The sequence below is a fragment of the Globicephala melas genome, chromosome 6 (assembly GCF_963455315.2).
Source record: "Globicephala melas chromosome 6, mGloMel1.2, whole genome shotgun sequence".
Classification (NCBI taxonomy): domain Eukaryota; kingdom Metazoa; phylum Chordata; class Mammalia; order Artiodactyla; family Delphinidae; genus Globicephala; species Globicephala melas.
In genome coordinates this window covers 68,345,475-68,361,123 of record NC_083319.1, presented here as the reverse complement: position 1 = coordinate 68,361,123, position 15,649 = coordinate 68,345,475, and the positions used below count along the sequence as shown (strand labels likewise).

General features: G+C 36.1%; 1 protein-coding gene and 1 non-coding gene across 2 annotated transcripts in view; both read left to right on the top strand.

Moving 5' to 3' along the window:
- Positions 1 to 15,649, top strand: part of HAUS6 (HAUS augmin like complex subunit 6) — a 44,041-nt gene that overhangs the window by 19,916 nt on the left and 8,476 nt on the right. The window contains exons 11-15 of the mRNA XM_030840626.3: positions 1,129 to 1,231; positions 7,773 to 7,854; positions 12,685 to 12,751; positions 13,063 to 13,239; positions 15,042 to 15,177. Of these exons, the coding sequence (XP_030696486.2) occupies positions 1,129 to 1,231; positions 7,773 to 7,854; positions 12,685 to 12,751; positions 13,063 to 13,239; positions 15,042 to 15,177 (565 nt within the window). The remainder of the gene's footprint in view (positions 1 to 1,128; positions 1,232 to 7,772; positions 7,855 to 12,684; positions 12,752 to 13,062; positions 13,240 to 15,041; positions 15,178 to 15,649) is intronic.
- On the top strand, positions 12,469 to 12,602 carry LOC115844036 (small Cajal body-specific RNA 8). The gene has a single exon (XR_004035951.2). It is a non-coding gene; the product is annotated as a small Cajal body-specific RNA 8 (non-coding RNA).

The following is a 15,649-nucleotide window of genomic DNA, read 5'->3' as shown; positions in this document are numbered from 1 at the left end:
CACGTAGAAGAAGAAGAAAGAGATGATAAAGTAAAGCCTGGTCACCTCCAGGAAGAAAAGAGACTCAGAAGTCAAACCGAAGGACTAACACCTAAACAGAAATCTAAGGAGGAGCCAGACAGAGATGCGAGGCCCAGAGGAGCTCAGGCTGAAATGAATGAAGGAGAAGACAAAGATGAAAAGAGGCACAAAAGTGAACCCAAACATCTAGCTAGCAAACGGAGACCAGAAGTAAAAGAACCTGAAAGAGTAAAACCACAAGTTTCTGATGAGAAAGATGAGGATGAAAAGGTAACAAACGCACATGGTAAACACAGCAGTTCGACATGGTAAAGTTCCCCGTCAGAGCGAAGGGACCTGGACCGTATCCTCTGGGGGTCTGTGCATGCCCGAAGATGCAGAACATGAAGAACACTCAGTCCCCTGTGCAATCTAACAGCTCTAGTCCACATGTCTCACCCCAAACCCAGGACACTAGACCTACTAGAGCAGGAAGCAAAAATATGGTAGGACTCCTTGGAATGGCTGAGCCTTTGACCAAAGACCAAGCCCCACAGTCCCTATGAACACGTTGAGAATTTAGTTTGTTGCAAAGCAGTGCTCTGAGCTTCACAGCTATGGCGGGGGTGGGGGTGGGGGTGAGTCTCCATGGGACACACCCCGGCTAGAAGTCCCGAGTGGCATTTAATAAGTGACTCAAACAAGGACAATGTGCAATCCCCTTTTAATACTTCTGATCTCGGTGAAGAGCAAGTCTCACTTTGTTGCCAGTGCATCTCAAACCTTTCCATGCAGTTGGTTCATCTTTCAACAAAGACAACAGGATTTAGGTCCAGAGTTTTTGGCCAGTAACAGTAAGGATTATAATTTAAAAAAAAAAAAATTGAGACATTCCTCTTTATTTTAGGTACTATTACATTTGAGGCATAGTTGGAGGGCAAAGTAGTCCTCTTGTTCCTAATATCATACTCCTTAGTTTAAAAATAGTTACAGGATAATTTGTATGTTTGCTAATTCTTTCTTCGTTAGGGAAAAAAAAACCCATCCATTCCTAGGTTTGCTTAGTATTGTTACTGTGGTACTGAGTAAAGTGTGTATATTTCAAAATAACAAATTCTGTGTTTTAAGGCTGTGGATCTTTTACCACCTATGTCTCCCCTTTCGTTTGATCCTGCCTCAGAAGAAGCATATGAGAAGAGTATTCTTTTGCAGTACCCTGCTTCACTTCCAGGTTGGTTATTTTTTCTCTTTTAAACTTCAATCTCATTAATATTTCTCACTGTGATAACAGTTCTTTTATAAACTTTCATGTTTTTTTTTTCCCAGTTATTTACTGTGGTGAAATGCACAAAGCATTTCAGTCATATGAGCCTCCGTTAACATAAGGCTTTTTGTGTCTCCTTTCTTTCAGTTGCACAGCTTTTTACTTTGCACAGTGTTTTCAAGGTTTATCCAAGTTGTAGCATGTATCGATACTTCATTACTTTGTTTGAATACATTCTGTTGTATGATTGAATCGAATTTTGTTGATCTGTTTGTCCTTTGATGGACATTTGGGTTATTTCCACCATCTGGCTATTATGAGTAATGCTGCTATAAATGTTCACTTACAAGTTTTGTGTAGAAGCCCACAATTTTTTAACATGAAAGAATAGTACAGTAATTACCTGAATACTTAACTGTTGCTTGTTTCAGCAGTTGAGATTTTTGCTTTAAATGTGTATGTTTGTTTGCTAAACCATGTAAGTCTGAGACCTTAACACTTCACTCTGTTTCAGCATGCATTCCCATGAAAATAAGGACTTTTTCCTCTTTAATTACCACACTAATGTTACACCTAAAATTAATAATTATCTCAGTTTCCTCAAATATCATACCATTATCACACCTAAAAAATTAATTTCTCTACAATATCTAATATCAATTTCATACTCAGTTTCACCAATTGCCTAGTATTTGTGTACAAGAAATTTTTATTGGGTTCAGTAAATGTAGGGTAGATAGGTGGAGGGATAAATGAATAAAAAATGTATGAATTATGTAGCCAGTCTGGAGCAGGTAATAAGTATAGGCTACAGTTGAGTTTAGGCAGGCCATCGGTCATGGCAGCAGTTAGCACAGGACTTAGGAAGAAAAAGGATGAACACAGCTAGGATAGGTGATTGCTTTGGGAGTCAGGTGTATGTGGGGAGGACACTAGTTGGGAAAGATCATAGACCAGAGAGCAAGGGTCAAGGATAGGTGCCAGCAGAAGAGTAGACACAAAAGACTGCATAGTTTGATGAATGAAAAAGATTTTCAGATACAGAGCATTGCTTATGATGATAGAATTACTTTGATAGTTCTTGGCATATTTGGTTGCCATTGTGTTCTCACTTCAGCATGGAAAGGGCCTTTGTACTCTTGGCATACTTAGTTTAGGCCCTGTGAAACCATGAAATTGTCCTCACGTCCATTTGGAGATTTCTATGTCGCCTTCAGAGTGAGGGAATATTTGTGTCTGTTTATGAAGTTTAGTTAGAAGTCCACATTTTAAAAGTGTTTGATAGGCTCTTTGGGGGTAACCCTTTCCTTCACACATTGCACAGTTTGTACTCTTGGGATTCCTTTTTTTTTTTTTCCTCTAGAGCCTTTGTCTGGGCTGGGGAACCTCAACATTATTTTATACTTTTTGTAGTAAACCACTTTACTTTGCTTAAAGTACAACAGCTTTTTCCCTCCTATACCTTACATATTACATCTTGCTGGAAGTGATTTTTCTTCTCAGTAGTTTTAAAAAATTACATTTCAGCATTATTAAGTACAGGAATATTACAAATACCTGTTTACTGAACACTCTTGTCAAATCTTTGCAGTATTTGCTTTAGTTTTTTTAAAAAGTACTAGTGTAGTTAACCCTTGAGTATCCACCCTTCCTTGAGTATTCTTTTTTTTTTAAATTGCAGTGTAGTTGATTTACAATATTTTAGTTTCAGGTGTGCAGAGCATAGTGATTTTGGGTTTTTTTTTTCAGGTTATATTCCATTATAGGCTATTACATGATATTGGCTATAATTCCCTATGCTATACAGTAAATCCTGTTGCTTATCTATTTTATGTATTAAAGTAGTTTGTTATCTGTTAATCTCATACTCCTTTGTCCCTTCCCCCGCTTCCTTCTCCCCTTTGGTAACTGTAAGTTTGCTTTCTGTGTCTGTGAGTCTGTTTCTGTTTCGTATATAAATTCATTTGTATTATTTTTTAGATTTCGCATATAAGTGATATCATATAGTGTTTTTCTCTGACTTATTTCACTAAGCATAATATTCTCTAGGTCCATCCATGTTGCTGCCAGTGGCAATATTTCACTTTTGTATGACTGAGAAATACCCATTGTGTGTGTATGTGTGTATATATATGCCACATCTTCTTAAGCTAATAATCTGTTGATGGCACTTGCGTTGCTTCCATGTCTTGACTATTGTAAATAGTGCTGCTATGAACATTGGAGTGCATGTGTTTTTTCAAATCAGAGTTTTCGTTTTTCCCGCCCATATACCCAGGAGTGGAATTGCTGGATCATATGGTAGTTCTATTTTTAGATTTTTAAGGAACCTCCATACTGTTCTCCATAGTGGCTGCACCAATTTATATTCCCCCCAACAGTGCAGGAGGGTTCCCTTTTCTCCACATCCTCTCCAGCATTTATTATTTGTAGACTTTTTGATGAGGACCGTTCTAACAAGTGTGAGGTTGATACCTCATTGTGGTTTTGATTTGCATTTCTCTAATAATTAGTGATGTTGAGCATCTTTTCATTTGCCTGTTGGCTATCTGTGTGTCTTCTTTGGAGAAATGTCTATTTAGATCTTCTGCCCTTTTTTTTTGTTTGTTTTTGTTTTTGTTTTGTGGTACATGGGCCTCTCACCGCTGTGGCCTCTCCCATTGTGGAGCACAGGCTCCGGACGCGCAGGCTCAGCGGCCATGGCTCACAGGCCTAGCCGCTCCACGGCATGTGGGATCTTCCCCGGATAGGGGCACGAACCCATGTGCCCTGCATTGGCAGGCGGACTCTCAACCACTGCGCCACCAGGGAAGCCCTGCCCCTTTTTAAAAAAATATTTTATTTATTTATTTGGTTGTACCGGGTCTTAGTTGCAGCAGGCAGGCTCCTTAGTTATGGCACATGTGCTCCTTAGTTGTGGCTGGTGGGCTCCTTAGTTGCGGCTGGTGGGCTCCTTAGTTATGGTTTGCGGGCTCCTTAGTTGTGGCATGTGAATTTTTAGTTGCGGCATGCATTGATTGGGTTTGTTTTTGTGATATTCATATGTATGAGCTGTTTGTATATTTTGGATATTAACCCCTTGGCCTTGACTGTTCATTCTGCATTTGCAGAGGTAACCACTATCCTAAATCTTAAGTTTATTCTGATGTATGTTTATAAAAATAATTTTACTTTGACTCTAACCATACGTATACTGTTTTGCTGTTCTTAAGTTTATAAATAAAACTTCTCTTATCCCCCAACATGTTCTTTGTAAATGTTTGTTTTTGAACCAGGATCCAAGGAGGATTCACTCACTGTATATGGTTGTTTTGTCCTCTTACATTTATTCTAGGATAATGCCCTACCCGTTAAAAAAAGAATGACATTGATAGAAATTCTTTTTAACAATCATTGTGTGTGATTTACCAATATATTTACTGATTTTTTTGGTCAATATTACTTTTGTTCTATTCCTTCCTTTTGAGAGGTATACCTCGAAGTATATCTTTCACTTCTTCTAGTGACAGACCCTGAATAGTAAGATCTCTTAGTCTTTCTTTGAAAATATCTTTGTTTTTACTTATGAATGATAGTTTGGATTCAAGATCAACACTTATTTTTCCTTGGGACTTTAATAATATGATCTCATTGCTTTCTGCCTTCTTTTGTTTTCGAAACATTTGCTGTCTCTCTAATTGTCGTTCATTTGTAGGTAATTTTTGATCTCTGGTTGCTTTTAAGACTTATTTATTTTTGTATTATGCAGGTTCATTGAGCTGTGTCTAAATGTAGATTTGTTTTTATTTAGCCTGTTTGGAACTTGTGTGTGCTTATTCAGCATGAAGGCTCATATCTTTCTTCAGTTCTGGAAACTTATTCACTAATATCTCTTGTAATATTACCCCCCTCTCTTATTCTTTTGGTCCTTTTCTTTTATCCCTCATATTATTGGGACTTCTAATTCTGTCCCCCATATCTCATAACTTCTCATTCATATTTATAACCTCTTTGTAACTCTGGACCTGCATTCTGGGTATTTTCTTTGTATCTCCCTATGGTTCACTAATTATCTCTTTATTTATGTTTAATCTCCTTTTTGACCTGTCCATTTAGTATTTAATTTTCATGAATGTATTTTTTATTTGCTTCTTTTTTCAAAACTACCCATTCTTTTTCATGGTGTCATCTTCTTTCATTATGGCCCCTGTTGTTTCTTTTTTGTTGATCATTTTAAATATACTGATTTTTATCTTTATCAATTTTCCCAGTATCTCTTCATTTCAGGTACTTCTCCGGTATGCTCTGCCTGCTGATGTTCTATTGAAATAATAATATTTAAATATTTGAATGAAATCTCAACTTCAGTGGGTTCCCCACCTCTGGAGGAGTCATGTGGGCCCAGGATTGCAGAAGGGTCTCTACAGAGTGGCCAAGAGTCCCAGGGATTTCTTTTGAACTAGAGCAGTTAATGTCTTTGGTTTGGGATTCCTAAAACAAGTAGCCAGTATAATTATGGATTTCACACCTCCTTTTGAGTAGGCTAGGTTTTAGATACCTTTCCTTCCTTCCTTCTATACTTTTTTTTCACCAAGGAGTCCAGGTAGACAGCAGGCTTTCCCTGTCCAGTTGGCAGAATTTTTATAATCCCTTTTTAGAGGCAGAGCAGTCTTTGCAGTGTCTTGTCTTATGGTGGTCTCTCAGATCCCAGCCTGAGAGGCCTGAGATGATGTTTCTTGTTACCATGTAGGCATTTAAATCTCCTGTGTTCAGCCCCTGGAGCCTGCCTCATTGAGCCCTTGTTTCTCAGTTTAAGTTTACCCTGCTTGTTGTGCTTTCCGTCTTTGGTTCTGTCATGTGATGATTTTTATTCTTCTGGGCATTCCTTTTTTCTTACATTTTATTTAGTAGTTGTAGTGTCTTTACAGTAGGAGTCAGTGTCTACTTTAGTTTCGTTTGCTTTGTAGTGGTGAGTTTAGTTTGTTTTAACCTCCTAAATGCACTATTATGACTGTGCCCTCCTTTGCTATCTTTGCATCTTAAGTTTAGTTTTCATCATTTCTTGCATGTGATTGTGTTCTAACTAGGTACTCTGCCTCCAATAGTTTATCTGTTCTGTATTCCAAATGGCTATCAGTGATCTTCCTGTAATGTAAATATGATCCTTTTCATCTCTTGGTGTAATACCCACCAGTGACTTTTGATCACCTATCACCTTTGGAAAAGAGAAAAAGGCTCTAGATGCTTTTTCACTTAGCAGCTTTTACCTTACAGACTTTCTTTCATACCAGAACAAATGTGCATGAACTCTGCCTACCACCACCAGATGGTGTTTAAAGTTATGCATCATCATTTTTATTTTTAAAAAATCTTTAAATTTAAAATATTTAAAAATTAAAGTATAGTTGATTTACAATGTTTCAGGTGTACAGCAAAGTGATTCAGTGATCTGAAATGGAACATATATATATATATATGTATACACACACATACACATACATATTTTTTTTCAGTTCTTTAACATTATAGGTTATAACAAGATGTTGAATATATCATCATCATTTTAGTTAATGGTTGTCTACTAAGCTTGTGGTATAGTTGTATTTGTGCTTACTTTTGGAATGTTTTATAAATAACAGTAACTCCATCATAATTAGTAGGTTCAAAAGCATAGGGTATTGAAAATGTTATGAGGTGGCATTATGATGAATTAAAAGGAAAACTTTACATAGTATACATATTGGCTTCTTATACAGTAACACTTTGGACACATGTATAAATAGTGTTTCAGAAGCTAACATGTTGAAAGAAGAGGAGCTCCTGGAATATCAAATCCTTTGAAATATAGCCATGGCTTTTGTCATCAATTTCATTGCCTATCATGCTTCCACTAGATATACCTTATGCTGTGGCACACGAAACATGCAACTTATTCTCTTAGTACTTTCATGGCTTCTTCATGTTCCCCACTCTGGGCCGGGTGCCTTTCTGCCTCCTTGCATTCTGTGCATACTTGTGTCATAATACTGTAGCAGTATACCATAATTCTGTACTGACTCCTTGAAGACAGGTCTCCATTTTTAATTTCTTTTTCCTATTGTTAGTGCAGTAATGACACATAGTCATTAAATGATATGTTGAAGAATAAATACATAGGTTGACTGATGTCATAGATGCTGGGCTAAAATATGCTAAGTAGTATAACTTTTTGGCTGGTTTATGTGGTAATTGCATTATCTGTGTACTTAAACAAGAAGCATGGCTATATAATACTTGAGAATTATGGATTGTCCCTTTTTGGGAAACTTTGTATGAGCTATCTTTCTAGAAAAGCCTATTGTACATATTCTCCGTCACTGTCATGCATACAACTTTATACTTAATAATTGAATAATTGTCCTTTTCTTTAACATTTATTTTATTTTTCTGTTTTCTTCTGTTTAGAGGTTGTTGTATAACTTCAAGAGATCTCTGAATATTAGAATGTACAAACATAATTAAAGAGTAATTAATTTTTCTATTCCTTTAGATACACGTAAGCAACATACCCAGGAAGATGATTGCAGAAGGGCAAGTGATATACTGGAAACTAAATGTGATCTAGCCAACAGGTAAAAGAAATTTGATTTTCATATTGATTTTTTTTCTCTTAATTAATTTTAGTCCCATCTTCAGCCAGCTTTCAAGCTTCTCCACTGTGAGATAGCTCGTAACTTTCTTCTCTTAACCAGACAGTGTTTTTCTACTGCGGATCCACGTTTTCAGGAAAGATTCAACATTTCTGATGCAAGGGCATTTTTTTCCTCTATTCTCATCTAAATGTTGGGACTCATGGGGATTATGTAATTTTTGAAGAAAAAGACATATGTGAAAATTATTTAATGCAAGTTTAGGAATTTTTGCCTTTTTGTGTCTGTGAACGTCTTTGAAATCACTTGTGGCTGTTCGACTAAATCCAAGAGTTTAGGGACTTCTGAGATGATCTAGTTGGTAGTCTAGTTGGTAGTTTTCAGTCTGTGTTCTGCAGCACCCTCTGGTGCTGTGGATGAATCAAATTTAACCTGTGACTGTTCCAGCGTTTCCCACTTCAACCTAAGCAGCCTTCTGTTTTATCTGTACTATATATTGAGGCTTTATATGCCATTTGATAAAAAGAGTTCTGTACTTAAAAAAAATTTTTTTGGGAAGACTTCTGATTCAATCTAATCCCAAAATTTAGCATATGAAAAAACTGAACCTAGCTAGTTTGTTGTAACTAGGAGTATTCTTACTTTATTTATTGTCTTTTTTCCTCTATTATCCTATTTATCCCTTAAATAAACTGATGCCAGATTATAAAAGCAGAAATCTCTAAACTAAATGTGAATGTGTTTGTCCTTTATTGAAACTAAACATTATTAAGTAGCAGTCAAACACAGATATGCTAAATAGATTCCTTTATTATTTTGCTTTTTCTGATTAACCTTTGATTTAAATAGTCGATTTTCAGTTCAACTTCCCCATGTTAATGAGGCACAGATATGGAAACAAAATATTTAGGATAATTCTAAAAGAAAATTTTAAATGACTTGAGGCCCCCTTCATTCTGTATACTCTTAATAAGTTATTAAGTTGAAATACCGTAACTATTGTCAAAGCTTACATGTGAAATTATGCTATTGGCAGTTTCCTCTGCAAATTTTCTGGTTCATAGGAGGTCAGCACTACTTGTGGGAGAATTTTATTTTTGTTCTTAGATCTGGGTGTGATGTTGATTTTCTGAGTACCTAAAGAAATAGAATGAAATCTGCAGTGAAGACCTTGTAAAGTGAAGAAATTATAAAGTTATTGGGCTTGCTAATTTTACCCCCTTATCACAATTGTTCTTAAAGCATGCCTCTTAGAGGGAAATAGTTGGTGCTTCCCGATCTCAGTTATGTTTTTGGTCTGTCTTTCCTTGAGAGAACAGATTAAATATTTTGATTTAAGGTTTCTTGTTGGACTAAAGATTGATGGAGTTAGTAGATTAATTCACAAATCTGATTTTATTTATGAACTCCATTCAACCTCAAGATTCTTTCTTGAAGTAGAATTTTGTACTAAGATGTACTATCAGAATTCTACAGGAGCCAGATGCTCAGCCCCTAAGAATTTAATTCAAATAGAATTCTCTTAATATAGGAAAAAGTTGAATTAAGTAATTTTTTGTTTGTTTGTTTTTGTTTGTTTGTTTGTTTTTGCGGTACGCGGGCCTCTCACTGCTGTGGCCTCTCCCGTTGCGGAGCACAGGCTCCGGACGCGCAGGCTCAGCGGCCATCGCTCATGGGCCCAGCTGCTCCGCGGCATGTGGGATCTTCCTGGACCGGGGCACGAACCCGTGTCCCCTGCATCGGCAGGCGGACTCTCAACCATTGCACCACCAGGGAAGCCCCTGTATTAAATAATTTTGACTTCCACATTTATTCTTTTCTAAGCTTTTGGATCTTTTAACTGTCTTTTCACTCTTTATTTTACTTATAGGTTGGGATATTGAAAGGAGGTAGAGGAAGGCTTTTGGTGATGAGGGATAAACGCTTAATGGGAAATGAAAGATTATGACTGCCTAATAGGAGAACAGAAGAGAGGTAAAGAGTTGAGTTACTGGGATATGGAAGTAAACATGTTGCTCAGAATTCTTTACTGTAAAAGGTATTTTGTAATAAAATGTTTCATGTGTAACGTGGAGAGACTGCACTTAAAGAAATACCGTTTTTGGCATGTAGTTCAGCTATTATACTAAATATTTTATTTGTAGTGGCATCATCTTACATCAGTATCAGTGTAGTTAATTGGGAAATTCATATGTGGATATGGTTAATATAATTATGCAGTTAAAAAGCATGAGATGAATGTAGTTTTTAGGGTAAGTGTGTTGTTTGCCCTTTCACGTGTGGTTTTCATTCACAAGTACTAAAGTATAAGTAGTCTTCTCCATAGATCTCCTGGCTTGATTTTGATCAGAGTGAGCTCATGGAGGCTGCACCATACTTACAATCAGAATTCAGTGATTGATGATGCCTTTGCTGTACACTGTGGGTACTACCTTTCTTTGCAGTGGTTTCTGGAAAGGAGGGTTCCATGATATTTCTAGTGGTGGTGATGCAGTTCTTCTAGACCTTTAACCTCTACGGTTTCTCCTTTACTACATTTCAGAGATAGGGCAGTATGATCTTGCATGCATTCCAAACAAACATCCTTAGTCTTAGAAATTGAATTCTAATCTCATTTTGTTATTTCCTTTCTCTTTTTTTTATTTCTCTGTTAATTGTAGACATATTATAACAACAACAAATGAAAATAAAAAATAATTAGCTAAAATTTCCAATTTCCAATAAATCATTTGTCAGATTCTTTCCGAAGTTCTTTTTTAGACTTTATTTCCAATTCCAAAGTCTTGTATTCTAAAATACAAAATTTTCTCAACATTAACATAGCATAAATGCAGTTTTTTTAAGTGTGTGTGTATATTTACTTAACATTATATTACCACTTAAAATAGCTTTTTAACATTTCATTTATTTTTAGACTTTAGGTTTTCCTCAAAATTTTTGCTGCTATAAAAAGCATGTCTTTTTTCTTTTGGTAGTGCTTTTAGGGTTAATTTCCACAGTGGGATCAATACCCTTTTTATCTGGATTTCATGGGCCTCAGTTTTGGCCTGGCAAGTGGGTAGAGAGTAAGGACTGAGCCAGGGCTGCTTTGAAGTTGACTTGAATTGAGATATTAACAAGGCTAATAGCATGTTGCCAATTCAGAAACGAGAGAGAGGAGGTATAGAATGTGGTTCCATTTTTCTCTATTATGAGACTCTGCAAGAATGATTCAGATAGAAAAATTTGGTGGCATCTATAGAACCTCATCTTCAAGTGACATTTATTCATTGATCCATCGTGTGGCACTGCCAAGCGCCAGGTACTGTGTTAGGACTTGGGAATAGCCTTTGGTAAGACATAGTCATCATCCTCAAGGAGCTCACCAGTCTTTTGGTGGCATCTTAATGGCATTGGTCCATAGCTTGCTGGCCCTGCTTCAGAGGGCTTTCTGATCATTTTAACGTCAATTTTGGGGAAGAATGTGGATAAAATCACACTAGATAGTAATCACTAATCTTTTGCCTTAGATATCTAGATTATATCCTGTCGAAGCGAATTTGAAACTTGAGCGATTTCAGTGATTTTGAATTATGTTTGGAAGGTAGATTTCAAGAAGGGCATATTTGAAAAAGTTTGAAAGGCATATTTGCTATTATATAAAATATTTGCAAAGTTGTTAATTTTGTACTTTTCTGTCTGTGAACGGAAAGAAAAACACTGGCATGCTTGATGTTGAAGGTGGTTTCTGTGGTAATCCTGCCTCCATTTTACCTAGAGTAGAAAAGCTTTTGGTCAGTGAGCAGACCCAATCCATGATTGAATTTGAAGGCACTTTCAAGATGAAGATAAATAAAGTTATCATTACTTTGAAGGCTTAAAAAATTTAATAACTTACTTTGTAATTATAGTGAAAAGATGCATAAGGTTTTCACGTTAACCAAAAGGGGCAAGAGAATCTAAGAGATTAAGGAACACTATGTGTGGAATGCTGCAAATTCAAATTGAATAACCTCATGGCTTTACTGTAAGTGTAATGTATTTGCTATGGAAAATTCAGCATAAGAGAAATTGATTTTGGACCTGAAATATGAAAAGAATCTTAGTCTCTGCTACAGTGCTTCTGTGGTCTGAAGCCTGAGGACATTGTAATAATGTGATTCTAGTTAATTGAATTTTTTTCTTTAATTTATTTATTTTTATTTGTTTATTTTTGGCTGCATTGGGTCTTCGTTGCTGCGCATGGGCTTTCTCTAGTTGCGGCGAGCGGGGGCTACTCTTTGTTGCGGTGCGCGGGCTTATTGCGGCAGCTTCTCTTGCTGCAGAGCATGGGCTCTAGGTGCAGGGGCTTCAGTAGTTGTGGCACTCGGGCTCAGTAGTTGTGGCGCACGGGCTTGGTTGCTCTGCGGCATGTGGGATCTTCCCGAACCAGGGATCAAACCCATGTCCCCTGCATTGGCAGACAGATTCTTAACCCCTGCGCCACCAGGGAAGTCCCTAATTGAATTTGTTTTTACCTTGTACTCAAGTTTTTGAGTGTTCATCAAGTCATCCAACCCTTGTAAAAAATGCTGTTGACTTAAAATACATACTGGGTAAGGAAAATGTTCATTAGTTTGGGAGGCTGATACACAAATTGGGCTGAAGTACTGCTCTAATTGTCACTATACTTCCCTAGAATAATAAACTGCCTTTTGATGACCGGGACGAATTGAGTGAAATCGTAACGGACAGATACGGGGCAGACAGTTTCCTTAGAATATTCAAATACATCAAGTGAATGGAATTCTTTCTTACTCATAACTTGGATTTATTAATTTTTTTTCCTTTTAGCCCTGCTTCTTTCCTGTTGCAGCCCATTTCACCATCAGATAGAAACAGTGTTACACTACTTGAAAAGGTACATTTTAAAACAATTTAAAATTAATTCTGACCATACTCACTTATGATAAAAATATTCTTTACTTTTGTTGATATCCCAATTAAATTTCTATTTTCACATTTCCTAGTGTGTGCACATTATCTACCATTCCTGTTTACACATTAGTTATTACTTCTAAATGGGAATACTGGAATTTTTAAACTGTGCCAGTGAACATTTAATTTTACAATAATGTTAACCTTTTATAGATTAACATTAATGAAGATCAGGTACAATGAAGATCAGGTACAATTATTAACGTTTTAACATTACATGTCTATCTTATTCAGGACACGAACTTGATGACTCCTAGAGAGAAAAATGAAACAGTTTCTAAGAAAACATCAGAATTTGAAGCGGAAGACTCTTCATCATCAAATATTGCAAAGAGTAGTGCATTTGGAGGGTCTCTGCCAGCTAAAAAATGTGATCCATTCCAAAAAGAGCAAGATCATCTGGTAGAAGAGGTTAGAAAGAGATTGTAATAAGTATACTGAAATGTCATTTTCTAAATGGTGTTGGGATTATAAGTGAAGTACAGTTAATTATTGATTAGGTGTAATTTGGGAAGGAGGTCACAGACGATAAAAATCATGGTTAAAGCAGAATTGGTCCTCCCCAAAAGTAGAAACAGATATAAAATAAACTTATTTAGTTAAGATTATATCCGTGGTTTAGAACCCATGTCCCATTCTATAACTATCCAAAAGTATAAAAATAATACATGTATAATATTTTTGGAATTAACCATTACATAAATTGTTGGATAAATACACCCAATGATTATACTTATTAAAATACTCTGCGAATGTTATCTGTTGCTTAGCTGAGCTTCCTCTTTTTTTGAATTTTAGAACAAAGACTATACAGTATATTATCACCAAGTGAAGGTTTTGTCCTTCTGCTTTTTAAATATTTCAAAAGTGAATAAATACATGATTGTTTATGATCTTGGTTTTCTTAACCAGCTCTGTTCCTTAATAATTTTCTACTTTTCACTGGCAAGTGACCACATAATACGACTATTGCTGAGTATTACAGAACTCGGTTTATACAAATGAAATGGTCAGGCCATTCTTTAATGTTATTTTTATTACATATTTCCCATTGTTTGAATTTGGATTATCTGCCAGAAACAGAAACAGCCAGAAAATAAATCAGCTGTTTTACATTCCTGAGAGACTGAAAGAAAAGTTTGGTTTAGTGCATATTGATTCAGGTATTGGAGTTCCCTCCTTTATCTTGATCGTGAAAAAAGTTAATAAATATTGTCCAAATAAGAGAGCTGGCTGTCAGTCATTTTTCTTGTTTGCAACTTGAGGAAGTTGGACCAGTTTCATGGTCTCTAAATATTTTTAAATCTCTAAAGTTCTGTTGTTTCTCTGTATTAGTTGATTGACTCTATACTAAAGAAAAGATGATTAGTCATTCTTTTTTTCTTTCCTGATATGGGAGGAAAGGCACATTTTCTGGTTAAAAGAATTTACAGTAGCAGTGGAATGAGATAGGATGGAAGAGGAGAGCCCTAAAATCTCATAAAACTCTGAAAGTAAAGTGAAATTAATTCTCTTTAATAGTGTTTATGACAAGGAATATTTAGTGTTAGAATTCTAAGAAGCCCTGTATTTTTATGGAGGAGGAGTCAGTTTGATTATGGTTGTAGGCAGTTTCTTTTTTTCAGGATTTCAGGGTGCAGAGATTTTAATTTGCTTGTTTTTTGCTTTCTGGTTTTATTAAAATGTTAATACAGAGTGCTATTTCCATATTGTACACTTTCTTTTCTCTATTTTAGAAATGTATCCCTATGTTTTCACTAATTTATGTCTGATGATGAGGTTTCTGGCAAAGAAGTTTGTTGTTAGAATGTACTCTGTTTATTAGTAGAGGTGTTACTGTGCGGTGGATTATAATTAAGAAGAACCTGCATGCTTTAGAACCAGTCATTTTAGCAGATATGGAATTGTGAAGCTCAAGTGTGGCAGATAGTAATTCAGATCACTGCAGTCAGAACTATATCTAAATCTTTCCAAGTGTAAAGATTTCTTATCTTTTCTTTCCTGTGTAACAGGATATCCATTTAAGATAAGGGAGGAAACAGGATTTGGGTTTGATTTCACCTTAATAGGATTGTGCCTGGAGAGTCTATATGGAGTGCCTGGGAGCTACATTGTTGAGTTTATTTTTGTGCTTATTGTTCTTATCAGGGCCTTTGTTGCATTCTACCAGTGGGCTTGGTAATTTTTGCTTTACTTTTTCTTTTCTGTTTTAGGTTGCAAGGGCAGTTTTATCTGATTCACCACAGCCTTCTAAAGGAAAAGAAGTCATATTAGAGGAACTAATTGACTCTCTAGCTTCCAACCCATTCTTAACAAGGAATCAAATTCCCCGAACTCCAGAAAACTTGAGTAAGTTAATAATGTTTTTTGTCACTATTTTCTTTCTTAGACATTACTACTATTAGAACCATGGTCTGACAAATCTTTTGGAAACTCACTTTAAAACTTTTCTTCTGTATCTTTCAATTTAGTGGCATTGGCTCTATTTGTTTTCATGTGGGGGACTTTTATTGAAATATCAACTGTGGGCACTGTCACCTATATGGCAGTCCTTCAGCAGTATTATTTTGCCCTGGAACTGTACAGTTTTGTTTTTGTTGTTTTACTTGGCTTTTTCGTGGAAAATATTTTAGTTGATCACTTCAGAAATATCCTCTGCCTCCACACCTGATCTGTGATCAACATTTATAGAGTATGGAGGCTGTATTCTTCCAGTCAACAACCAGCAGCATCAGCCAAAAACTCTGTACAGAGATCTTACCTACCTCTCCCAAGCTAATCAGACTCCCCAGTACTTTCTTCTTACAACCTGTATTGTGTG